The sequence below is a fragment of the Caretta caretta genome, chromosome 20, assembly GCF_965140235.1.
Source record: "Caretta caretta isolate rCarCar2 chromosome 20, rCarCar1.hap1, whole genome shotgun sequence".
Lineage (NCBI taxonomy): Eukaryota > Metazoa > Chordata > Testudines > Cheloniidae > Caretta > Caretta caretta.
In genome coordinates, this window is record NC_134225.1 from 12091323 (window position 1) to 12118824 (window position 27502).

The 27502-nt window shown below is 46.2% G+C and overlaps 1 protein-coding gene across 1 annotated transcript; it reads right to left on the minus strand.

Moving 5' to 3' along the window:
- SLC48A1 (solute carrier family 48 member 1) lies at window positions 1-25267 on the minus strand. Its single transcript, XM_048834439.2, has 3 exons — window positions 25075-25267; window positions 5565-5732; window positions 1-3482 (listed from the first exon to the last, which is right to left on the minus strand). Exons 1-3 carry the CDS (start codon window positions 25262-25264, stop codon window positions 3346-3348), a joined length of 495 nt encoding a protein of 164 aa, XP_048690396.2. The 5' UTR covers window positions 25265-25267; the 3' UTR covers window positions 1-3345.
- Window positions 25268-27502: the final 2235 nt, after the last annotated feature.

The following is a 27502-nucleotide window of genomic DNA, read 5'->3' on the forward strand; positions in this document are numbered from 1 at the left end:
TTTGGTGAGAAAGAGAATCATGTATTTCTGCTCTTACTATGGTGTCACATACAAATTACACAGTGTGGTTAATACAACGTCAGACACACACTGGGATACATGGAAATGAACCCGCCTCATGAATTACACTCCTGCTACATGACCCAATTCTTACCGAGCGTGCAAACAAAGCATGAATACAATGTAAAAATATATTATATATTTACAGACACAATCTTTTAAAAAGCTGTGACATGAGTACAAATTCTAGAGCAAAAGTGGTGGAGAGAAGACTGGGGTTGACTAAGTGGGTTGTTCGTAGGCAAAGTTACTGTCACTCAAAACAAGCCCCCCACAACCTCCAGGGTGAGCTGCTGTGGACCTTTTGGGTATAAACCTGAGAGAGGAGTCCGTCTACACCAGGTAATTTAGTAAGCAAATAGAGACATAGTTCCATCTTTAGAGTAACATTAGGGCCAAGATGAACCTCCGAATTTGAAGTCAGCAGCTCTTACTGTTCAGGATCCCTCCCAGGAGCAGGACAATGTGAGCCATTAGGTGGGGGATTAAAGATACCACTGTTTAAAACACTGAAATTGTGATGTCTAATCCACAGGCAGCCTCCTCCCTGCCTTGTCACAGATTTGCTCATGAGGGCAGGGACACTCATTCCACCCAGTCAGGAATCTCATGCTGCCTTCTGCCATCACCACCTTTAGGGGGCTTTTCAGTAATTCTGAGCCTAACTATTAATCTCTATAATGGGTATTTCAGAGCTGCAACCTCTGCTCAGCACTGGAGATTCCTGCAGGGCTCTGAGGATTTCTAGTGGCCCTGTCTCACAAGCATTTGCTGCCCTGGGAGGTGTTGGCTGCAGTTTGAGCCTTCACTCCTTGCTTTTCCCTGGAAGCTGCTCTGGGGTTGACATCAATTGTCAGAGTCTCTGCCCCACAAACAGAAGGAAGTTTATATTTAATGAATCTCAAAGACTGAAAATCCCTTTAACAAAAATAATTAACCCAGCCATGTGCTCGAACTACTGATCTTCCAAACCAAGCACAGGACAGCGTGGGGTGTGGATGGGTAGGCACTAAAACTTTCCAGAAAATTCAGCTGAGTTAGGTGTGTAAAGGTGAGAGAATGCAGCTAGAGACACACACTACTTTGGACACTGCAAGCTGCTCCCCAGTGTACAACTGCACAGACATCAGCACAAAGAACCCACTCTGCTTGACACAGCTGGCCTGATAACACAAACAGGTAAGGCCCCAGCACACCTACTTCACAGCCTAGTCACTGCACCCTATGCAGTTTCCTCTGTGCTTTACATTCTGTAGATTGCCTAGGAGATCGCTTTGACCCTATGTTTTAGGAGACTTTTTCAGTAGTATATATACAGAAGTGACTTTACAACTGGACCTGTGACCATGCACATGCATTGGAGCAGTCAAGTTCCATCAGCCCAATTCCCTCACACCTCTCAATCTGCCAGGCCTTGGAGTTCCTCGTGCCTCTGCCCCCACCCACTGCACAAAAGAAACAATCACACACAACTGCTATTTTAATTTATTAAAAAGGAAATGCCAACTGCCCAATGCTGATGAGACACCTCCAGCAAATCATCCCAAAAAACTGAACGGTATGCATGAGCAACTGAAAGAAAAAGCAACAGCCTGCAGTTTGAAGCTTCCCAGGGTGAATATTAACAAGGACCAAACACAAGGGTAAAAGATCATTAAATCTACTCAGAGTGTCCAAGTGATCAATGTATGAGGGAGAAGCTGACGACACTGCAAAATCCCAGTGCTAGGGTCTCCCCTTAGCAGAGGGGGAGGAGCACTCAGTGTGACTTCTCCCATAGCAGGTCCCGTGAAGTTCAGACCTACCATGGGGCACCGATTCAGTGCATTATGCTGGTGACACTTGTGATGCAGATCTGCTGAAGCTGCATATTGGGTACATTCCTATGCATTTTTCAAACTTGGAGAAGAGCCGGGTAGCTTCGTCACCTGGGCTCCTCTGCTGTGGTCCTGTAACCCATTTGCCATCAGCAATTTCATCTGGTCGTAGGTGAGTGGGGGCCCATCTTACACTCAAGAGCATACATTTGTAGAACTTTAGCAACCCAGGCAAACTGTAAGTGACTTATGTACCCTACACCAGGTTCCAGCAGGAAGAAGCCACCTCCACTGAGCGGCAGCCAGCCATCTACAGCTGGTCTGGCCTTTGCAGGACGCACACATGTGCTGAGCTCTTGCTTTTCTCCCCCTATGCTATTTGGAGCCACTCAGCACTAATGATCCATAGTGGTAGGTCAGCTTTAGGTTTAGAGTGAAACAGAACAAGAATCATTACAGGAACAGAAGCACACACAATGCCCTCCAAATGCTTCACGACCATTAAGGTACAGACTGCTTTAAAACAATGAATCACACATTCAGAACCCTTCTGAGACTCAAACAGCCCAGCCCCTTGCCCAGTGAACCCACTACCCAAACGTCAGATGCCACTTGCTACATCTCTCACTTTTAAGTGCTGTAATAAAATGGTTTCCTTTGAGAATGATCCTGGGTTAACAGGCAGTACAAAGTTACGTGGTGCAATACTGGGCTAGCGTTGATTCTCTCCAGCACTGGATTCCCCATCAGTGACCTCCGTTTGAGACAACTGACACTGCATTGCTGACTTCTTGTTTCTTTCCTGCACAAGGGGATGCATGTGCTCTAAACAGCAGGGTGGAGCCAGCACCATGCCTTATTCTTAGCCCAACTGTTTACAGGAAGAAGCACAAGGAAATGCTGAAGAATTGGGGGCTGGTGTGGAGGTATCAACGGGTTTGTCCTCCCCAGTGCTGGGAAACAATATGCCCCCCCCCCCCCCCCTTGCTCAAACTGCCCTTTGAGAATAAAGACCTCCCTTCACAGGGCATGGTCCTCTGCTAAGCAACCCCGGGCACCCCCACAGCAGGCTGATGAGTCATTGGCTAAGAGAAGGATGCCCAATTCTTAACCAGGTGCTGCATCTACAGGCTAATCTTCAACTTTCCTGTTTGAAAGTCACTGGTCTACGATAACAGCAGAGCAATGCAGATAGCAACGTGAGGCCTGCTGCATGTGAGTGCATGGAACTTGACTCACTGCCAGACATACGGACTCCCCGGAGGGTAACAAAAACACTAGATTGACATAATTAGCCAAATTAAGTGGTTGAATAAAAGCTATTAAGAAAAACCCCTACTGCAGACAGACAAGTCATGCGGAGCTGGGCTGGCTCCTGCTCTCTGCCTCTTCACAGCCTCCTTCCAGTGCAGGGCATCCAAAAGCCCAGTCAAACATTAGGAGCTTCCGACAGGATTAAGTCCAAGCTTCAGAAGTCACTGAGGATGCTGATGTCTGCAAACTCATTCCTGTACCGGTGTGAGTATAAGCTGAGCAGGAAGGCCCATTTCAGGGAGATGAAACTCCAGACACACGACAGGTAGTAGCTGCTGGGGTCAGTCAGGGCTAGGAAAGAAAAGGAGCCAGTTACATTTAAAATCCCCCTTTAGATTTCCACATAGAATTATAGATTAGGGTTGGAAGAGACCTCAAGGGGTCATCTAGTCCAACTCCCTGCTCAAAGCAGGACGAACCCCAACACATGCACCGTGAAAGATTGTCCCAGGAAGAACCTCTCCCCAAGCTCCCGTTCAACAGAAGGCTTGTGCTCCTGTCTCCAGGAGGAACAGAGGTTTGCGAGCTGTGCTGTGTGCACTGGTGCCACTGAACTGCACCAGTTCTGCTTAGGGTTCTGTAGTTCTAAGAGCAGTGGGTCCTGGAGGCTCAACATGAATCCAGTTGCAAGCAAATGGAAAGGACACTCGTGCCATCTCCAAGGAAGCAGCATTCCATGCACGATGCTATTCTGAGCAAGGGTCACAGTGACCTTTCATCACGCTGTGAAGCCATTCCCTTCCTCCCGTTAAGAATCCTCCAGGTGTGAAGCGGCGATTGCAGCAAAACACCACTCATACAGCTACCAATCCAACAGCCAGCTCAATACTATGGCTAAGTGGGTCCCGAGAGTAGAGAGCTGTGGTTACACGACGGACCATGCTTCCACACAACTGTCCATTTTCCATTTGAAAAGACCACTGTTTTCTAGGAACTTGGCTGATTTGGGGGTTCTGAGGAGAAGAGATGAATCACACACACACAGCAAGAAGGATGTTTGCCTGCCAGTGACAGGAAGAGGCACTGAAGGGAGGACAGGACTGCATGAGGTGGAACAGCTGATAGCACAAGTGTTGTAAGCATTTGCAGAGCAGGACAGCATAAGAGAGGCATGCTAACTGGAGGAATAAGAGGAATGCTGTTATTTCTCTATACTCCCAGTCTTTCAGAGGAGACCCAGCCTCACTCACAGAGCCCTACGACACTGTCTTGCTTGGAAGCTTATTCCATGTCACTTAAAGCAAACTGGGATGATCATGCATCTAATAATTGAGTGAAAAAAACCTGCATGGTTTAAAAGATCTTACACTACTGGCATAAGCTTACGTATCAATTGCCCATATTGTGCAGGGCTCATGGAGATGTAAAGGAAAGAAGCATTTTTGGTTATTCATCAGAAAACAGCAAGCGCAAAATGAGACACTAGAGATGGTAAGTGCCATTGCCCAGGAACGCAGTGCTCCATGGCCCTCAGAGGTGGTTCAGCACAAGGCTTTCACACACACTTAGATCCTCAGCTTCTTATATTGTAGGCACAATGGTCTCTCCATCTCTGCCACAGGAAAGTGCTGTACAGTCCAGACTTAAGCATGCAAATTAAGTAGTGTTGTTTCTAGAGCAGTAACACCTAGGAGCCCCAAAGCCACACTGTGAGCCACAGTAACCTTCATTGCTCCCCTACCCCAAGCCCCCATCTTGCTGTGGTGGGAATTGACTAATTGGGCACAATTAACATTTTCTAACATTTCAGTAGAATATGTCACAATGAAAGGAGACCCTCAACTCTCTGCAGAAGAACTCTACTTGGATATAAACAAAGGGAAGTTAAGAGGCTCTGTTCCCAATGAACCCTGCCAATCCTTGGCAGATGGGATTGTTTGGGTGGCTGTCTATACATAACTATCACAAATGTGAACAGTTTTTTTAAAAGTGAGTTCCATCCAGAGAATATGGTGTTTATGAATCCCTGGGGGTGACAAAGTTAGTCCAACAACACTGACCCTTCCTCTTTGGCTTATTGTTAAATATTTTATAGCACCGTAACTTTACATGGTGTGCTGGAGATTTGACAGACACAGACGCTGATGCAAAGAGTTTAGGGACTTGTATGCTTATGTGGCAAAATTCCAATCCAAACTGATTTATGAAGACTGAATAGACAGGTGCTTAGAAGTAATTTCAATATCTTGGGCAAGTCCCTAATTTGTGCCTGTTCTCCTCTCTACAATCCCTGCTTGTCCTGCTTTGAGCAGGGGGACTAGATTGGACTAGATGACCTCCTGAGGTCCCTTCCAACCCTGATATTCTATGACCCCATTAATTCCAGCCCTCCTGATGACCTCCCCATGATCACTCTTGACACAATATACTTACACTGATGCTTGGTGATGGCCAGAACAAGGAATGTGCAAAATCCCACCACGGAGAGAGCAGAGAAGAGGATCCCAATGAAGAGGAAGAACCTCAGCCCTTTTAACCAGGTCCTCCAGTAATCCTGCACATACATCACATGCGTGATTAGGGCCCAGAGCGCCAGAACACCTGCTCAATTAGACAGCAAGGGGAATCAGTATAATGGATCACACAGCAACACAGAAAGGTGTCTATAAACAAATATACAGCTAATTACATCCAAAAGCTACATTAAAAGAACATTCAGGCTTCAAAGTCAAGCGCTCAAAATTTAGGAAATGCTTAGAATTAAGGTTGGCCATGCAACCCTAATTCAACCCCCTTGTGTGTATGCATTATGAAACAGAGTTCAATTACAGGATCTCACAGTATTTTTTCCACAGGACCCAGCCTCATTCAAGAATAGGTACTTATTCAATAACTTTTTATCCTCCACATTCAGTGTGTAACTCCAGGACTTATTTAAAAACACAGTGGTTCAAACCCTGCTCTGAATACAAAGATTAGTTTCCTCCTGGGCATTTTTATGGTTCTCTCACCACAGTATGGATACTTAACAAGCAGTTCAGTGCATCAAATATTAATGATTATTACCACTGCACTCAAGTGATTAGATGGTGTTATTAACCAATTTTACATCTGGGGAATTGAAGCACAGAGATTAAAGACAAAAATGTCACATGCAGACTAATTTTGGGTGCCAAAATCTTAAGGGCTGATTTTTCAGAGTATTTAGCATTTTATAGCACTTCAGTTGTTCAAAGCACAGTTCTGTGGAATTCTGCACTAAGAATTTTAAAATTCTGTACAATTCTGCATGTTTTATTTGTCAAAATAACACGATATAATCACGCTGGTTTCAATTATTTTGGTAATTTGTTTCAAAATACCTGTCAGCAAGTATGTCTGTAACAATATAGACAACAAAAGAGTCAGGAAATATTTTTTGACAAATAGATTCCTTACTAGGCATATTAATACAGAACTCTGAGTAATAATTCATTTAAACTGCAGTACAGAACCGTATTTCCCGCACCCCTCAGAAGCTATTCAAAGGCTTGGGGGGCCAGGGGTAACAGAGAAGCTGAGAGAGACGGAAATAACTGCTGGGTATGAACTTTAAGGGTTGTTGGGTATGGGTGGGAAAAGTATGAAACAGGTTTTTTTGCGGAACAGGAAGGGATTGTTAGGAAGTGTCCCCATGCAGACCCTGGATGACCTCTAGCTTTTCCCATTCAGTCAGGCACATCTACCCCTGTCCCCATGTGTGTCTGTGCCTCCACTCTGTCATTCCCCTTTCCCCCTGTAGCTTTGCACCCCCTCCCCGTCTACCCATGTCCCTGCACCCCCTCAGCCCATCTCCATGTGTCCCTGCCCCCACTCATCATACCCCTTCAGCCCTGCACCTCCTTCCCCCATGGCCCTGCGCCTCCACTCCCATTCCGCCCTTGTCCCAGTCTGTCCTCCCGCACTAGCCATTATGAGCCCACCTGTGACCCCCTCAGCAGCCCCATGCTGTCAGTCTCCCCGTAACCCCTGTCTCCTGACCCGGCCCAACAGGTGCTGTGAAAAAGGCAGGTTCTTTCTCTTCCCTATTCTGGCTGGGGCTTGCCAGGAGCAGCTACTCTATTCTAGTGCCACAGCGCCCTCCAGTGGGCAAAAGGTGGAACTGCAGTAACATGTCAGCAGAAGCTATTTTCTGCAACAAAAATTCAATATGCGCGTGGCACTTGAAATATGCATGTGCGCAGTGGCACAGAATTCCCCCAGGAGTATCACTTGCAGTCAAAGACTCAGCACTTCTGCATATCTGGCCCAAGGTGTCTCAAATAGGGCACACAGCAAATGAGGCACACAAAATTTGCAGCCACCTGTGAAGAGTTTGGTCTAAGTGACTTGTCCAAGATCACATAGGAACTCTGTGGCAGAGGCACGGATAGAATGCAGTTCTCCTGGGTGGCATTCTACTACCTTGACCATGAGACTGCCCTTTCTCTTCCTGCAGTCTCCTGCCTCTTTCAGTACAAACTTTCCAACTTTTGCAATGAACATTCCATCCATCTCCCTCTGGGTCTTTGGCTGCTTAGTGCCAATGTCCTGGTGACTTGGTTTTCCATTGTCTTCTCAGATTTTCCACTGATAGAGTGTCAGCCTTGGCCAGTCCTTTTTAATGGCCCATTCAGGCTTACACAGCTAGGCAACACAAACACACCCATGTCTCAGCCTGCCCTGAGAGCAAACTGAGTCCCTTTTCTCCTACTGGGTGGGCATTCAAAATAAAAGGGAAATTGAAACAAACATAGGATTCCTAAAAAAAATTACAGAAAATTCTCACTGTCACATAGCCCTCAGCCCAAATTCGTGCTGAGGGGAATGGGGTAGGGATCACATCCTTTCTCAGTGTATAAACAGATAGGCAGGGTTTGCCTCCTGTTGCTGTTCTGTTAATCTGGCTGGACAGACAGCACTGAAGCACTACTCCTTAAAGCAACTTCAGAGCTTAATGCCACAAATCTTGTGATGTCAGCTACTGCCAAAGCTTTTGAATAGCTGATTTTACATGACAGCATTCTGTACACACATCAGAGATCAGAATTGAACTGAATGTGTTCAGCAGAAGGGCACTCTTGTGCTCTGTGGACACATACAGAAGACCACCACAGTGTGAGCAATGCTTTTAATAACATGGTGTGAGGCTTGTTAGAAGAACCTAGCACTTAAGAAGGTTAAGCTACTAACCTTGACCACCATATTAATTAAGCTTGCTCTCTCTACTGAGTAGCTAAAAGCTCAAACCACATTTAAAACACAGAAAATGGGAAGCTCCATGTTCACAGTTTGCAGAATGTAAACATTTCCCCATGGTTGTTGCAGCTGCCCATGCACTTTCACACAATGACTAAGCACATTTTACTTGTTAAAGTGCTGATTAATGGTGCTTGTGTTATAGCACTAAAGCGGTTGTTCTTAGGAGAAGTTGATGGTGTAGTTCTCCCATGACAGGAACTGATTCAGCACACAGGGAATCACCTGGTTCCCTCCTTATACAAGGCCTGACACAGCACTTTCTGCATGAAAAATTACTTAGTAACATTTATCATCAGTTAAACCTGTGAGCCCTAGAGTAATCATGTGACATGACGGGGCAAAAAAATTGGTGACAAGTTTCAGAGTAGCAGCCGTGTTAGTCTGTATCCGCAAAAAAAACTAGGAGTACTTGTGACAAGTGTGACTGACACATGCAAAAGAAGATACGGTCAGCCTCCCTTTCTCTACGGATGGTCCCAAGAGCTTCCACACAGTGATTACTTTTAAGACAACAACAGTGTTAGAATTCAAATGATTCGAAATTGGGTTTAGAACTCTGACTCCTGGCAATCAGCCCACATGGTCAAAAAGGAACATACACATACCTTGGTCCTTTCCCCAAAATCATCTGCTACTCCTGAAACTGAAAGGCCCCTGCCTTTAGATACTGACAGGTCATGGTGTTGTACTACACAAACTTTGCAAACAGGTTCAAGTCAGCAAAAGCCCAGGTCTTAGCATTATGCTGAATGGAAGATCTAAAAGGTTCGTGTTAGCCCAGAATTCCATCTGTTCATTTTGACTGTTTCCAAACTCTCAGAATTGGGAAGCTCAAAAACAAAACAAAACAGCATATAGGCACCATCCCTAGGAATAGTGTTTCACAAGTGCTAAAGACTGCTAGGCTTCTGAAATTGCAACATCTGTTAAGTCAGCATAAAATGACTATATTTTGGACTTTATATTTTTTATAAAGCTCATGAACTATTTACAGCTGAGGGTCAGATCACTAACAATCCTGAATGATGCAGCACTGTAAAGGGCCACAGTGAAAACAGTTTTCCACAAATGCATTATAACTGGATTCCTAGTGAATTAAGAAAAGGAGTATTTGTGGCACCTTAGAGACTAACCAGTTTATCTGAGCATAAGCTTTCGTGAGCTACAGCTCACTTCATCGGATGCATACTGTGGAAAATACAGAAGATGTTTGTTTTTTCCACAGTATGCATCCAATGAAGTGAGCTGTATCTCATGAAAGCTTATGCTCAAATAAATTGGTTAGTCTCTAAGGTGCCACACGTACTCCTTTTCTTTTTGCGAATACAGACTAACACGGCTGTTACTCTGAAACTAGTGAATTAAGAATGCATTCACTGCATTCAGAACCTAGAAGACTACAAGAGATGCGACAGACACAAAACTAGCTACCTTATTATGATTTATTCAAGTTTAAATTCATTCTAATGCTTCGAATACACACAGGGTTGGAATCCAACTCAGAGCACAGCTGTCTAGAATCCAAGAACTACACTGCAGGGAAATGAATTCTCATTCAGGAGAATTAGGATTTTACTGCAGTATCAAATAAGCCAGGGATGGCTTCCACCACTTGCTGTTCACATTTTCATACTTAGAATCAGATGAGCTAATTGCCTTGAAAAGCTGTAAAAGTAGTTTGCCAGTCCAGGCACCAAATCACAGCCTGCTTCTATCCATGATAATACTGCTTCTGTGTTCCCTGTAAGCTGGGCACCTGAGCACTGTGCAGGAGAGATTTAAGTGCTGCCCAGCTAATTAGGAGGGCAGCATGTGTTCAGGTGCCCCTCCCCGCCCAGGTTGCTCCATCCTGAAGCTGCTCCTGGGTGCTGATGTCAGGGTGTCCCCCTCCACCTGTACCCCAACTCCGCAGAGTAGGGGAGAAGCAGGGGACATAGCCTGGCTCAGAGCTGCTGTGGGGAAGGATGAGTGGCTGAATGCCTTTTTTAAAGAGACAGTGCACTGTTTCTGAGATTGCCCCAGCAGCCAGCACACACAGTCTCTCTTTCTGTCTGTCACTCTCTCTCACACACACACACACACACTCTCTCCCCCCCCACCACCACCACCCACATCTCTGCAAAGCAGGAGAGCTTTCAGTGAGTCTCTTAAAGAGACAGTGCAGGGCATCTGAGAATCACAGAATATCAGGGTTGGAAGGGACCTCACGAGGTCATCTAGTCCAACCCCCTGCTTTCCCACCAGCCAGCACACATGCTGTGTGTGTGTGTCTGTCTGTCTCTCTCTCACATACAGTCTGTGTCACACACACAGTCTGTGTCACACACAGTGTTGCGCACACAATCTCTTGTGTCACACTCACCTCCCAACACATACTTCCATTATTATTGTTGTTACTTCTTGGTAATTCCTGCAATGCACATATATTCTCTGTAATTTTATTATTTCAAAGTGTGTTATTTTACTGTTTTGACTGGTCTGTGCATTTCATAATTGTTATTTCTCTTACACTTAAATTTAATTCTTTGAGTAGTGAGTTCTAAAATGCCTAACCTGTCCTGGCTGGAGTAATTATCCCTATTTCACTTTTTAAAAATATATTATATCTAGGTTTTCTGTTTCTACTGGTGGCGCACATCCACACATACCTTGGTGCATATAACAATTTATTCCGCACATGGATCGAAAAAATTAGAGGGAACATTGCTTGCTCCTACTTAATTTGTATGGTGGTAGCACATGAAGGTACAAAGCAAGGTAACGATTCCCTTGAGCTAGGTGCAATTCAAACTCAAGGCCACTAGTGAAACTTTACTCAACCATCAAAAAAACAAAAAACAAAAATACAAAACCAAGGCAAGCAGAACTTAGAAACCCGCAGAGGTCCAATCACACTTCTCTTGTCCTATGTGGCTGAACAAAAGAAACACCTGCTCTGAGAAGTGTCCTCACAAGTTTAAGGTAAAGAAAAAACAAATGTCTAGTGACAAGAGAGAGAGACCTGCACAGACTCAAACATCAGAGAGAATTTGCTAAATTACTAATCCCCAGGGTAACAGTGCTGAGGCGAAGTAAGCCTTCCCCAGTACAGTTAACTTTTTGGAGCACTTTCCTGACACTGGCTTCAATGCTACTGCATCCAGAGTTGGCTTTATTTTAAAGAAGTGTATTTGTGATCAAAACTGGAGAAGATTAATTCAGACTTGGCATAACTGACACATACTGGGCATGAGCAATAGCACTAAAAGCCACTGCCAGGTAAGCACAACCGAAAGGTTCATTTAAAAGGAGATGGCGTGCCTTCCTTTTCAATATGTACAGTAGCTGAAAAAACACATCAATGGCAACTAATCACTTCAGGATCACTCGAATAATCTCCAATCAAAATGAAATCCAGACTGAACATCAGGGCAACTGGGAGGCTCTGGGAGCTGGTAATCGGATATGTAGAGTTCCATTTCTAGGGAATCAAACAGAATCCATTTCTAGATTTGAACAGGGGCCAAGCCAGTAGTGAGAGCTGCTCCTGGTCTGAGTTCTCAGGGAATAGGTATCATCACACGTCATGCCAATTGGCTCCCATTCTGGTGTTCTGGCCACAGGTCCATGGCTGAATGGGCCTGGAGACTGAACGCCCATCCGTCTCTCCCACAAAGGCCATAGAACTTCCTGTTCTGTAACAAAAAAGTGAGGAGAGGGCGGGCTTATATAAGGGAGAAGAAGCTTTCATTTCAGAGGGCTGTTTTGTTTTGAAACTACCAAACTAAGTGACCACTGTTATTGACAGTACAGTAACTGAAACACTCATATACAATCTCTATCATAATGCAAAAGGGCTCTCTCTCTCCACTTGGCAATTTCTGATCTTTGGTGCACCTGCTGGGCCACAAGAGAAGCCTTGTTTGAGATGTGGCAATGGAAGGCATTTCCCCTATAGTCCACTTTGTGTGGTTCTCTGGCCAGGGCTATGAGCATTATGCAGATTATTAGACTGGTTCCTTCTGGTCTTAACATCTGTAGGTAATAACAATTGCACAGGTGTACTGGCTGGTCAACAGCTGCTCCTAACTGCAAGTGACCAATGCCCAAGTAATTGGACTTTGAGAGTGAAGAAGCAATATTAAATAAAAAAGACTTTCAACTCAAGCCCGTGCATTTCACGCTGGAGAAGTTCTAACAAGGCATTCCTTCCACCCTGCTCTGTAAAATTAACACACAACTATAAGGGCAACGTGGTTCATGAGCAGCACATTCTGAAGCATTGTCCCCACAGGCCAGCAGGTACCTTCTGCTGCTCATTACAGCTATAACCCGTTATTCCAAGTCAGACCAATACATTGTTAAACACAAAGCAATACGATTGCTGAGATTAAAGCCCTCACAATAAAAAAACAACAGGGAAATTGGTGATAAACTGGAGCATTTATTGCTAAGTTTTTGGGAAGCTGTTCAGGACATCATATACAGTGTCTGAAATTCAGAGCATTAGCTTCCTGGAGAATTATGACCAGTCTCTGCCCAAAAGGTAATTTCCCCTCACACTCTCATTTACTGTAAGTATTCACTGGGAAAACTGAAGTCTTGGTTTCCTTCCAAGCCACAGGAATCCAAGGCACTTTATATAGTAATAAAGGCAATGGGGTTCCATGGATAGCTCAGCAAACATTCTTATTGAAAACATGAGCAGATAGTGAGATATTGCTGGACAAAAGCCACTCCTGGGCTGGGACTCAGGCAGGAGAGTGGAGGGTTCTGGATCCCTCCAAAATGGACTTTGCTGTAACTACCTGCTTTCTGTGCTAACAAGATCTGTTCTCCGTTGTATTCCAGATTATTAAAAAAACGTTCTGTTTTACACCACTGGCTGAGAGTCGAGTTGGGGGTTCATGGCCCCTTTGGTGGGTAAGTAAGGCTTCCCCAGATGTCCTGTTTAGGTGGACTCATTGCAAGGAGCTCAGGGCATGAACAGGGGTGCTGAACACTCCAAGGTCAGACCCCAGGAGGTGCTGAAGCCAAGGAGGCTTGCCCTAGTGAGAGTATGCCCTGAGGGGAGAAACTACAAGAGGGTCCTGTCTGAATTTCATTCAGAGTGGTTCCAGAACACCGAGGCTGTGCACCCCATGACACTTCCATGCGTGGACACCTTCATTTCACAGTAAAAGTGCCATATCCATATTTAGTTTAGCCCACTGAGTTAAGCTTAAACAGATACAAGGCCACCTTATTGAGGAATACAAATGTCCACACATGGAGGTATTCAGGAATAGCTGTTCCTCAATAACTCCACATGTAGGCAAACCCCAAGACTTTGACTTTACCAACAAAGATTACAGAAGCAAAGCTCTTCACCATACAAAGCCACATAAACAAACTTGTCTTAGTGGAGCTATGAAAGGAAACCATCTCTATCCAATAACCTCCCTGGGGTAAGTGGTGAGGGCGCCAGGTCAATTTGCCAGATTAAAAATAAAAGGGTCTTGAAAAATGTGATAGTAGCCATAACAACTATGTGGGAAACTAAATGAGAATACATGGCTGTTTCTGGTTAATATGAAACCTACAAAGCCTGAGCCTGGCTTCATTTTGATGCATGCTCTTACAATGGTCTTAAGACAAGATCATATTGTGTGACATCAGAACGCCCCAATTTCAAATAGCCTATCCTTCTGTCTCATAGTACGCTCCCATTAACAGGGTAACATGGTCATGTTGTGGTTAGAATGCAGTCAGACCATTCTGCTCTCCCAAGAACAAGGAGTACACTCATCATCTACAGGAGAACACCTCCAGCAGAAATATGGCACACATCTAATAAGCATGCACTATATGGCTTTGTAAGCTCTACTGGACTGGCTCCAACACTAATACAATAACTGACTGATTCAGTTGTTCTGCTCCAAAAAATTGTTTTTGGAAACAATTTTTACAGGAATAAAATTAAAATGATATAATATAAAGCGGGGGAGAGACATTTAAAGACCTCAAGAGGATTCAGTTCATGACTTTCCGTGTTTAAATCTTCTGTTCCACATAATCCTACTCCCAAAAAATACTCCATCTAACCACTGCCACCCAACACTGCATCCAGGTAGTTTGATCCAAGCCCCACACCACAGACATATACAAAAGCAGTATCACAGCCTCTGGAAGTAGCCCTGCAGCAGCAGTTTTGGAAGGTGGTCAGATGAAGTTGCCTCAGTGGCCCAAACACTACTCATATAATCTTGCTTCTTTCACAGTTGGAAATATTTGGTTGCCACCACCACTCTCGGACAATTGCTCTCGGAACTGTCCTGGGCTAAAATAGCCATTCAGCAAAACAGAATCTGTGGGATTTCTTACTTAGAGCTATGGAAAATCGTCACATCTAAAATAAAGATTACCTAAGTAAAGCACATAGTAGATCTGAAACAGCGTGGACAGATGCACAGTTTCTTTAAAGAAAAAGTCAACTTGGGTATTTTGACAAATCTTAAATCCAGATTTAATAATATAAACCCTATAGAGTACTTGAAATGTGTGTAAATGAACAACTTCCTAAAAATAAGTTCAAAACAAGATGTCACCAAGTTTGGTAGCCAACTCTTAAAGGAGAAAAATACTGATAATTATCCTCAGTATTTCAACACCACAATTCCAAAGCTTCCTATACTTCAAGGTACATAAAACAAGTCTCATTTTCTCTAAGTGTAACAACTAAAATGAACACCAGGTTGTATTTTTTTAAAAACCAGTTCCTAGTCATTTTGACTAATTTTTCAGAGCCTTGATAAATGAGCTGCATTGTTGACTAAGACAATAAAAAAGCTGCCTCTGCTGTCAAATCAGGTGAGACAAATAACCTTCATAATTAGTGACCTCACAGCAATGGGTATCATGGACAGTTTGACAAAGGACAAGACAAAAAACCCCTAACAGCTCTTCTTCCCACAGTGAGTTCCAGAAGACCGAAGAGTTAAACAGGAGTTTAAAAAATAAACAACCAAATTTGTTGACAGTGACAAATGTGATGACAATGCAAAATTAAAATAAATATGGATAATGCTATTGTGAACCACTGGCACATTTCTGGGGAGAATTATATAAATATTTGAACCCACAGTAGTCTCTTCAGAACACGTTATCCGAATGCCATTTTCCATCCAACATCCATAAGACTCTTGTTTTATAAGCGCAGTTATTCAAGCTCAAGCATTAGTGACACCTATATGAAGGGACCCTATGCATTTCCATTCTGACCCTCTTTTGTCATTCAAAACTATCCAAGACCTTGTCCTGTCAGGCTGAAAAATTGTAGGTCTCTATGAAAGGGTAAAATGTTTTCTTCTGCAAGTCTGAGCCAAAATAGTTCAGCTTCAGCCATTTTTGGGAACAAGTTAAAAAAAAAAATCTTCTTAAGACTTTGTTTGAACAGTTCTTATGCCAAAACAGCTGGGGACTGAAAACTTAAATTTGTTAGGGAAACACTCCTCTGAGGAGAAGAATCTTTTAAGTGTTCCAGTGAAAACTGGTTTTTATTTGGCCAACTTCTCAGCCCACAAAATTGCAGTTTGGGCATGTGCAGTACAAGTAGATTGACTTTTTGGTTCAGAGCAAAGTAGGCTGGACTGCACATGTGCAAGAAGAAAGGCAATTGGCATTTGAAGTCTTTGCTCAACTCGAAGTCTGTCTGATCATCCAGTTTTAGTAGCAGGAAATGAGACTTATAGATTTCAGATGCTTTGTGCATCTAATATAGCACTTTAAAACTAAGCCAACAATACTATTTATTATTTTTGCCTGGCATGTCAGAGACACATAATACAACAGATCTTGGCCTCTAAAAATGTAGTCTAAATAGACAACAGCGAAAGGAGGGAGAAAGGGGCATCAAGACAAAAATATCCATTCATATTTTCTCATTTTGGTGTATGTGTATATTTTTCATTCTTTGCCTATTTTCTTCAATTTTTTTCATTCATTCCTAGCTGCTCCATTTTAAAGCATAAAATTCTACTGCCATCACCCCAAATTTGATGACGAATTTGTGGTATTTTTGTATTTAAACCAGAGTTATTAATATTTAAAGACCGGCTACTGAACAAACACAGCCCTTTTCTACAATCTATTCCAGGGGTTCTCAAATTTCATTTCACCGTGACCCCCTTCTGACAACAAAAACTACTACATGACCCCACAAGGGGGAAACTGAAGCCTGAGCCCGTCCAAGCCCCACTGCCCAGGCGGGGCGGGAGGCAAAGCCAAAGCCCAAAGGCTTCAGCCCCAGATGGGGGGCCTGTAACCTGAGCCCCACCACCCAAGGCTGAAGCCTTTGGCCTTCGGCTTCAGCCCCAGGCAGTGGAGCTCAGGCTTCGGCTTCAGCCCTGGGCGGTGGGGCTCAGGCTTCGGCTTCAGCCCCAGGCCCCAGCAAGTCTAATGCCAGCCCTGGCAACCCCATTTTTATGGGGTCGCAACCCACTTTGGGGTCCTGACCCAGTTTGAGAACTGCTGACTATTCTACTATTTAATGCTGTGCAGGCATCAAGACACCCATATGGAGTTGCACAATATACCTAAGGCCTTAAGTTAGTCAGCAGGGTCTCCAAAGAGTCAATAATTCCAATATATGCCTGCTAGAAAGGACAGGCTTCTACTCTCCCAGTTTATCAGGTATTTAAAAAATGCTTTAAAACATCTCTACAAAAAGTGCATCCTTGACACACATCAGCTTTTTTGCAGTTGTTCCAGCCTATCTGGTGTATATTATGTTCTTAAAGCACGAGAGTTCTATGTTTTGCCAGAAAGATCTGAACAGTTTGGAAACAAGTCACCCATCCTCTTTGGAAAATAAAATGCATTTGGTGTTAAGTAAAAAGTACAGAGACAAAATATGTAGAATAGAAAAAATAAAACGGAATCAGGAAGGGGCATGATATTTGAACAGCTTAAGGATGTCCTGTTTTATTTAGCTTCTTCTTTTACCCCACATATGACAGTACAAATTACCAACGCAGTGTCATTCTGAACTTTTGAGTTACCTGGGCTTCCCCAAAACAACACACCGTAATTTAAGAATAATCACTGTTTATATACTTTTTGCTTTATACATTCCAACACATGGACAAACAGTACCTAAGTAGGAAAACTACTATCCACACTTTATAGGTGGGAGAAGTTACCACACACAAAAGTTAAGGGACTTGTCCAAAGTGAAGTGGTAAATCAGTGAGAGCGATAGGATTATTACTCAAGGGCCTTGCTCTCAGCCCATTAACTATGCTGTCCATCAGGTTGCTGGAGCTGTGTTGTTTGTTGTCTGCCTAAAATGAGAGGACAGTACAATAGGTATGTGTCTCATTTAAGGTAGAGATCAGCATTTCTCAAACTGGGGTCCCCAAGGGAACTTCAGGGAGTCCACAGGCCCTGCTGATCAACTCCTCCCCCACCCTCTATCTCCTGAAGGCTACTGAAGCCAAACCAGGAGATTTTAGGTGCTAAAAGTCCAACGGTGCAGCGGGTCTAAGGCAGGCTCCCAAGCTGCTCTGGCTCCGTGCCACTCCCAGAAGCGGCCAGCATGTCCTTGCTGCCCCCGCTCCAACTCCGCAGCTCCCACTGCCTGGGAACTTCAGCCAATGGGAGCTGCTGGGGTGGTGCCTGCAGGCAGGGGCAGCGCATGAAGACCCCCCGACCCCTCCCCACACACTTAGGAGCTGGTGCCAGAGAGATGAGCTGGTCGCTTTCGGAAGCCACCCAAAGTAAGAGCCGCCCGGCCGGAGCCCACACCCAAACTCCCTCCCACAGCCCGCACTCCCTCCCGCACCCCAACCCCCTGCCCCAGCCTGATGAAAGTGAGTGAGGGTGGGGGAGAGCGAGCAATAGAGGGATGGAGTGAGCGGGGGGTGGGAAGAGGTGGAGTGGGGTGGGGCCTGGGGCTAAGTGGCAGGACTTGGGGGTTGCCAAAAAAATTTAAATTACAATGGGTCCCCGGGTTGCCACAGTTTGAGAACCACTGATATAGATCACAATTTTCAAGTCTGGGTGCATATTTAAGTTCCCAAAGTCAATGGAAGATGTAGCTGTTTGTCACCTTTGTAAAACAGGCTGTTCTTTAGGTACCAGAAGATGGATTTCAGACCCCACCTACAGGCACCCGGGTTACCACATCTTTGCAATGGTATATAACTTAAATAAATAAATAGTATGTAGCCAAGAGTAAAAACATGTAGAAGAGGAACACCTGAAAAGAACTGCAGGTTAATGAAAACCAGCAGGGGAAGGCAGATTAGAAGGCAGAGAGCAATGGGGAATAAAACATCATAGGTAACTGAAAAATATAGGCAGTGTATAGACTGTAATAAATTGATTGCAAACACGGAGGAACAGGCTCCATAAGAGAGAAATACTTGACACTGCCTATCAAATTCTTAAATCAGAGACAGGCAGAAAAGTGAACCATCAAGGAAAGAAGGAAAAAGCATTTGGTTAAACAGACTCTGAAAAGGAGTTGATGTCACAAACAAACAAGAAAGGACGGAATTAAAGTCAGTGAAGTAATCCATTTCACTTCTACCGACAATCTCTCAGAACTGGACATCCAAGAGATGGAAGAGGACAAGAATGCAAGAGGGGAGGGTAAAACAGAAAGATGTTAAAGCTAGATAAATATGTACAAACAAATACAAAATGATAAAACAGGCAGGCAGGCAAACTCTTGGCTTAATCAGAGGCATGCTAATGAGGAACTGCTGCCAGGCTGCCAAAGATACTCAACAACCTTCTCCCACATATACAGTACTGGACCTACAACTCTCATTCAGGTGCCTGAGTGAGTTTTTGAACCTTGTGAATGCAACAGGTACATTTAAGTTAAAAGAAAGTTTGTGCCAAGAACCAGCATATTCTGATCCCATGCATGGGCTATTCTGCATTGACACACCTAGCTCAGCTTTTTGTTTTCACAACAGCATGGGCTGCAGCAGCACAAACACTATGCCCCCCAGCCTTTGTGGGCTGTGTCACAAACATTAGCTAACAAGCAATCATTTGGTATTTACTATCCTGTTAAAAATATGGAAAGTCACAAAAAGGCATCTACCGCCCTCGCCAATTTATTGAGAAATTTCTAAAGTTAGGGAACTTTTCAAAAGCTTGCCCAATTCCCCTCCTTCCATCTCTTCTCAATGGAAACAATTACTAATTAATAAGTTAAGATAAAAACAGACTAATCTATTTAGTGAAGTATCCCAGAGACAAAAATTAAACTAAAGCACTGTTTACTTGAGACTTAAGGGGCCACACTGCTTAAATATAGTGCGATCTTCTTAAGCGTGGAGTAGTGAACAACTTTGCTAACTGAAGATTCACAATATTCCAGGAATGCAGTCTGCACTGTGATGCAAAGTGGAGTTAAAATAGAACCACAAATGCCAAACCAGACAACCTCAGACCCAACAGTTTGGAGTGGCTTTGATATTGTTTTTGCCTTTCACACTAATACCCAGTCAAGAGGCAGGCTCTGGAAACCCCATTGCAAAGTGGGAGGACTATGTGTGCAGGCAGTAGAAAATAGGTTTTTGTTTAACCTCTTTTGTATTTATTGTATACCAAATAGCTCTATAGAACCAGGAGAATGGGGCAGGTAGGTGGCACCTCCGTCCGATTCTCCAACCAGCAAAGAACAAAAGCTCCCAGTGTGCAGTATATGCAGGGCACACAGAGGAAAAGTCAGTTGGGAAGGAACAGACTATTGGCAAACGGGAATGTCTGTATCCTGTGTGTCACAGAAGCCCCATAACTTGCTGCTGCACTGGACAGGACATCAGAAACACACTGGAGCAGAGGTGGGCAAACTACGACCCGCGGGACCGTCCTGCCTAGTCCCTGAGCTTCCAGCTGGGGAGGCTGTCCCCTCTCCCCCGCAGCCTCAGTTCGCCACACAGGCAGCGTGGCGGCGTGGCTGGCTCCGGCCGGACTGCGAGCTCCTGCTGCTCTGAGCGGCATGGTAAGGGGGTGGGGGGTTGGATAAGGGGCAGGAGGTCCCAGGGGGCAGTCAGGGGACGGTTGGATGGGGTGGAGGTTTGGGGAGGGGTGCGCGGTCAGGGGACTGGGAACGGGGGGGGTTGGAGAGGTGTGGGAGTCCCGGAGGGCCTGTCAGGGGGCAGGGTGTGTGGATAGGGGTCAGGGCAGTCAGGGGACGGGGGGGTTGGATGGGGGTGGGGTCCCATGGGGGCGGCTGGTCCCCGGAGGAGGCGATCAGGGGACAAGGAGCAAGGGGGGGTTGGGGGTTCTGAGGGGGGAAGTGGGAGGGGGCCAGGCTTACACCACATTTTGGGCTAGCCCTAATCTGTTATTGAATTGAGACTATGTTCATAAAAAGTGTGTCTGGAGTCTGAGAGTAGTAAAAAATGTCTCCAAACCCTCATTTACAAAAAACCCACAGACAAACTAGATATGCAATCCTCCCTTAGCCTTTCACAGTGAAAACAGCAGCACTGCTAAGAGATAGCTAAGAGCTGCTGCAATGACATTCTAGGGACTGATGTGCTACACAAGAGCAAAATCAGCACCTGTTAGCAGTGAGGTTCCGGAAGTGGGAGGAATTAAATTATTTTTTTACTTAAATTATTCATTTACTGAGTTTTCACATTTGGTAAGAAGTTAACGTAATCCTGAAACAACCACTTTAAATGGCAAATTTCAACTTGGATCAGACATTAACAGTGCATTATAAGTCTCACATATAGTCCTTTAAAAATCCTGATTTCAAGGGACAACACTAAAGAAAATTCAGAATCCTACCAGATAAAATTTCAAAGGTCCATGTGCAAAAGTTCAGGGAGGGACTCCCTATATATCTGCTGCAACTCTTCACTTTTTGAAAGTTCTGATCACCTATACAATGAGACCACCATGTAGCCTCTCCATTACCCTACCTCACAGGCCAAACTTATTCCTTGCTTCCTTCCTCCCTTCCCACATCCGTTTCTCAGCCCCAGTTGAGACACTTATGATCCCAATAACCTTTCCTGGCTGTTCACTGAACAAAAAGTGCAGCCCACTTTGGCTCAGCTGGCAACCTGTGTGTGCAACAAGAGTGATGTAGTGGTAGGAGTCTGCTATAGACCACCGGACCAGGGGGATGAGGTAGATGAGGCTTTCTTCCTTTAACTGGGAATTGGTCCTGCTTTGAGCAGGGGGTTGGACTAGATGACCTTCTGGGGTCCCTTCCAACCCTGATATTCTATGATTCTATATAACTGGTGAATTTTAACAGTCCTTAATGTAGACAGTGATGAAGTTTCCATACCTCTCCCATTCTTGACAAGCACACTGAAACCATAAGGGCTTCCCCACTCTCTCAGAAGGCTTGCAGAAATCCCTGACCTACTGTCTTTAATTACCACCAGTTACAGATAATGCTCTGACACACTTTTAAAGAGTCAACAATGGCAACATTAAGGTTCAGACTCTAGAGAGCCTCTATCATTTCCACAAAATCCTTAGAAGTATCTCTGTTACCCTGACTACATATAAAGTAGACGGTTTACTGTTTAAGAACTCCATTTATTTCTACTGCCTCTCTCTTACACGGTGCCACTTGCTGATCTGGAGGAGATTTGACCAACGGCTAAAAATAAGTATATGGGAAGACATTTCTGATCCGACTGATTAGACTCTCTAGTCTAGCAGAAAAAAACATGATGAGTTCCAGAACAGGAACTGAAACTAGAAAAATTCACACTAGAAAGAAAGGCATACCCTTTTAGCAGTGAAGGGAATTAACCACTGGAACAGCATACCTGGGGGCCTGGTGGATTGACCATCACTTGAAATCTTTAAATCAAAACCAGGTGTTTTATAAAATATACTATAACTCAATCAAAAGTTATGGGTTTGATGGAGGACTTACTAGGTGAAGTTACACAGCCTGTGTTATGCTAGAGGTCAGACTAGAAAATAATGCTCCTTTCTGGCCTTCAAATCTATGAATCCTCCCACAGACGAATGAACACACCCAAAAGCAGAAATTACAACACTTAAGATCCCACTCCCATCTACCATAACATGAGCAGCTTACTACAACTGCCTTGTAATTATGAAACCCTAACAATTTTGAGAGTGGCAGCTGTAAATATATTACCTAAATGAGCAAGGACAAAAAGTTTTCTATAAATCTAGTCCCACAAGTATCAGAATGGGCTATTCTGATAGCCTGTATACACCTGCAGGGACTCCAAATCTCCTGCAGAGAGGCAGCATTAGAATCATAGAATCATAGAATATAAGGGTTGGAAGGGACCCCAGAAGGTCATCTAGTCCAACCCCCTGCTCGAAGCAGGACCAATTCCCAGTTAAATCATCCCAGCCAGGGCTTTGTCAAGCCTGACCTTAAAAACCTCTAAGGAAGGAGATTCTACCACCTCCCTAGGTAACGCATTCCAGTGTTTCACCACCCTCTTAGTGAAAAAGTTTTTCCTAATATCCAATCTAAACCTCCCCCACTGCAGCTTGAGACCATTACTCCTCGTTCTGTCATCTGATACCATTGAGAACAGTCTAGAGCCATCCTCTTTGGAACCCCCTTTCAGGTAGTTGAAAGCAGCTATCAAATCCCCCCTCATTCTTCTCTTCTGCAGGCTAAACAATCCCAGCTCCCTCAGCCTCTCCTCATAACTCATGTGTTCCAGACCCCTAATCATTTTTGTTGCCCTTCGCTGGACTCTCTCCAATTTATCCACATCCTTCTTGAAGTGTGGGGCCCAAAACTGGACACAGTACTCCAGATGAGGCCTCACCAATGTCGAATAGAGGGGAACGATGACGTCCCTCGATCTGCTCGCTATGCCCCTACTTATACATCCCAAAATGCCATTGGCCTTCTTGGCAACAAGGGCACACTGCTGACTCATATCCAGCTTCTCGTCCACTGTCACCCCTAGGTCCTTTTCCGCAGAACTGCTGCCGAGCCATTCGGTCCCTAGTCTGTAGCTGTGCATTGGGTTCTTCCGTCCTAAGTGCAGGACCCTGCACTTATCCTTATTGAACCTCATCAGATTTCTTTTGGCCCAATCCTCCAATTTGTCTAGGTCCTTCTGTATCCTATCCCTCCCCTCCAGCGTATCTACCACTCCTCCCAGGAGTGGTATCTTCCCAGCAGTATGAGAGCTGAATGAAGTGGAGCAGAGGCCAGCCACATTTACAGCAAACTTGGTGGACCGTAAATCCCAGCATACAATCCTCCATCTTGACAGGAACAGTCTTGAAAATACTGGAAGCTGAGCCCCTGTTACAGAGGGGAGTGGTTGTGGGCTATACAGCCTCATCTGCTGTAAACTAAGTAAATGTCAAACTCCATGAGAAAGCCTCACAGATGATGAATAAAATGAGCCACAACAAACAGAGCAGCCAGCCCAAAACACAAGATCAGAAACTGCTCCAAATCCCTGAGAAACAGTTACTAGCTCATGAAAGCACTTTAGGGACCTGCCTGAATCCATCTGATCCCCCGCCAGGTGGTGAGGTGCACCCAGTCCAGTCCCCAGCCAGGTGGCAGGGTACATACAGTATAAACCCCCAGCACAGTTGGGCTAAAAGATCTCTCAACACAGGGTCCCAGCAGTGCAACATGCAAGAGCCCCTGACCATAGGGGGCTGCGTCCCCCACAGAACCCAAGCTAGCACAGCACAGACTGCTAGTGCCATGATCTCCCACCCCCAAGAATCCCCAACAGACACGCTGGCCTGGGCAGTAGCTACAGACCAGATGCCCCATAAACTCCCCTGGTTCCATCCTAGAGAACAAAGCCCTAGCACCTGCCTGTACAGGAGCACACCCCCCAGTGTCCCCAGTATTGGAACCCCTCACCTCCCCACTCCCCCAATACTGGAAAGACCACTGTGTGCCTGGAGCCCCAGCTGCATGAGGACCCCAGGGAGCCCCCCTGCTCCGTAGGTATTGGAAAATGCTCTTCATGCCCACACCCATGTTCCCGGATACCAGGGAGCCCCACCCATGCCACCCCTCCCCCCCACTAGAGGGCCCCACCATAACCTCCCATACTGGACAGCCCCCCACTACCTGTGCCCAGCCCCCATATACAAGAGCCCCCTCGTGTCCCCCATATTAGCCCCATATCAGAGAGCCCCCACACTCCATGCCAGCACCCAGTCCCCTGTGCCCACGTTCAGTCTGTATCAGAGAGCCCCCCAACCTGGCCCTGCCCTGTACCAGAGACCCTCACCCCCTGTGCCCACACCCAATCCCCCCACGTACCGAGGAGACCCCCCTAGTCTCCCGTACCAGACAGCAAACCTCTGGGACTATGCCCACCCCCTCACCCCATGCATGCCCCGCCATACCAGACCGACCCAAGAGCCTGCCACCGTACACCAACCACCACAGGTGCCCGTACCGGGGACCCCCCCTCGCGCGCGCCCGCCCCCCCGTACCGGAGACCCCCCCCCCACGCACCTGCCCCGCCGTAGCATAGATCCCCCCCCCACGCGCCCGCCCCGCCGAACCGGAGACCCCCCCCGTACCGGAAACCCCCCCCCCACGCGCCCGCCCCGCCGAACCGGAGACTCCCCCCACGCACCCGCCCCCCCGTACCGGAGACCCCCTCCACGCACCTGCCCCGCCGTAGCACAGACCCCCCCCCCGCCGAACCGGAGACCCCCCCCGTACCGGAGACCCCCCCCGCGGCAGCCGTGGCGGGCTGGCGGAAGGCCGGCGCCAGGCTCCAGGTGAGGAAGGCCGAGAGGCCCATGAGGGCGCCTGCCGCCGCGTAGGCCAGACGGAGCCCGAGCGCCCGGCTCACCGCCATGAGAGAAACCGGCCTGTGCGGGCCGCGCCGGGCCGCCCCGCCCCGCCTCATCCAGCGCTCGGCCCCGCCCCGCCCCGTCCGCCCGCAGCGCCCCTGGCGGCCGGGGGGCGAGCCGGGGTCGGGGGTGCGGCATGAAGACGCGGACACGGGCACGGTCTGCGCCCACGGACCAGTGTTTTCCCCGGGAATTGAAATGGGGAGGGGTGTTCGAATTTGGGGGTCAAGGCCGATGCGGGGTGAGGGCGAAGGTGGGCTGTATGGCATCACAGCAAAAACTGAAAAACGTTTCATGATCATTTTATTAGTTTTAACTCATGTGTTAAAATCATCACACAAATTAAAGGAAGCCTTCGTTGAAGCACTACATATGTTGAAGCACTACATCTACAGCTTTTCTTGACCTGCTGCTCACAAACCGGGTAGAATTAGTGGGGGAAGCAAAAGTGGATGGGAATCTGGGGGGCAGTGACCATGAGTTGGTTGAGTTCAGGATCCTGACACAGGGAAGAAAGGTAAGCAGCAGGATACGGACCCTGGACTTCAGGAAAGCAGACTTCGACTCCCTCAGGGAACGGATGGCCAGGATCCCCTGGGGGACTAACTTGAAGGGGAAAGGAGTCCAGGAGAGCTGGCTGTATTTCAAGGAATCCCTGTTGAGGTTACAGGGACAAACCATCCCGATGAGTCGAAAGAATAGTAAATATGGCAGGCGACCAGCTTGGCTTAATGGTGAAATCTTAGCGGATCTTAAACATAAAAAAGAAGCTTACAAGAAGTGGAAGGTTGGACATATGACCAGGGAAGAGTATAAAAATATTGCTAGGGCATGTAGGAATGTTATCAGGAGGGCCAAATCGCACCTGGAGCTGCAGCTAGCCAGAGATGTCAAGAGTAACAAGAAGGGTTTCTTCAGGTATGTTGGCAACAAGAAGAAAGCCAAGGAATGTGTGGGCCCCTTACTGAATGAGGGAGGCAAACTAGTGACAGAGGATGTGGAAAAAGCTAATGTACTCAATGCTTTTTTTGCCTCTGTTTTCACTAACAAGGTCAGCTCCCAGACTGCTACGCTGGGCATCACAAAATGGGGAAGAGATGGCCAGCCCTCTGTGGAGATAGAGGTGGTTAGGGACTTTTTAGAAAAGCTGGACGTGCACAAGTCCATGGGGCCGGACGAGTTGCATCCGAGAGTGCTGAAGGAACTGGCGGCTGTGATTGCAGAGCCATTGGCCATTATCTTTGAAAACTCGTGGCGAACCGGGGGAGTCCCGGATGACTGGAAAAAGGCTAATGTAGTGCCAATCTTTAAAAAAGGGAAGAAGGAGGATCCTGGGAACTACAGGCCAGTGAGCCTCACTTCAGTCCCTGGAAAAATCATGGAGCAGGTCCTCAAAGAATCAATCCTGAAGCACTTGCATGAGAGGAAAGTGATCAGGAACAGCCAGCATGGATTCACCAAGGGAAGGTCATGCCTGACTAATCTAATCGCCTTCTATGATGAGATTACTGGTTCTGTGGATGAAGGGAAAGCAGTGGATGTATTGTTTCTTGACTTTAGCAAAGCTTTTGACACGGTCTCCCACAGTATTCTTGTCAGCAAGTTAAGGAAGTATGGGCTGGATGAATGCACTACAAGGTGGGTAGAAAGCTGGCTAGATTGTCGGGCTCAACGGGTAGTGATCAATGGCTCCATGTCTAGTTGGCAGCCGGTATCAAGTGGTGTGCCCCAAGGGTCGGTCCTGGGGCCGGTTTTGTTCAATATCTTCATAAATGATCTGGAGGATGGTGTGGATTGCACTCTCAGCAAATTTGCGGATGATACTAAACTGGGAGGAGTGGTAGATACGCTGGAGGGGAGGGATAGGATACAGAGGGACCTAGACAAATTGGAGGATTGGGCCAAAAGAAATCTGATGAGGTTCAATAAGGATAAGTGCAGGGTCCTGCACTTAGGACGGAAGAACCCAATGCACAGCTACAGACTAGGGACCGAATGGCTAGGCAGCAGTTCTGCGGAAAAGGACCTAGGGGTGACAGTGGACGAGAAGCTGGATATGAGTCAGCAGTGTGCCCTTGTTGCCAAGAAGGCCAATGGCATTTTGGGATGTATAAGTAGGGGCATAGCGAGCAGATCGAGGGACGTGATCGTTCCCCTCTATTCGACATTGGTGAGGCCTCATCTGGAGTACTGTGTCCAGTTTTGGGCCCCACACTTCAAGAAGGATGTGGATAAATTGGAGAGAGTCCAGCGAAGGGCAACAAAAATGATTAGGGGTCTGGAACATATGAGTT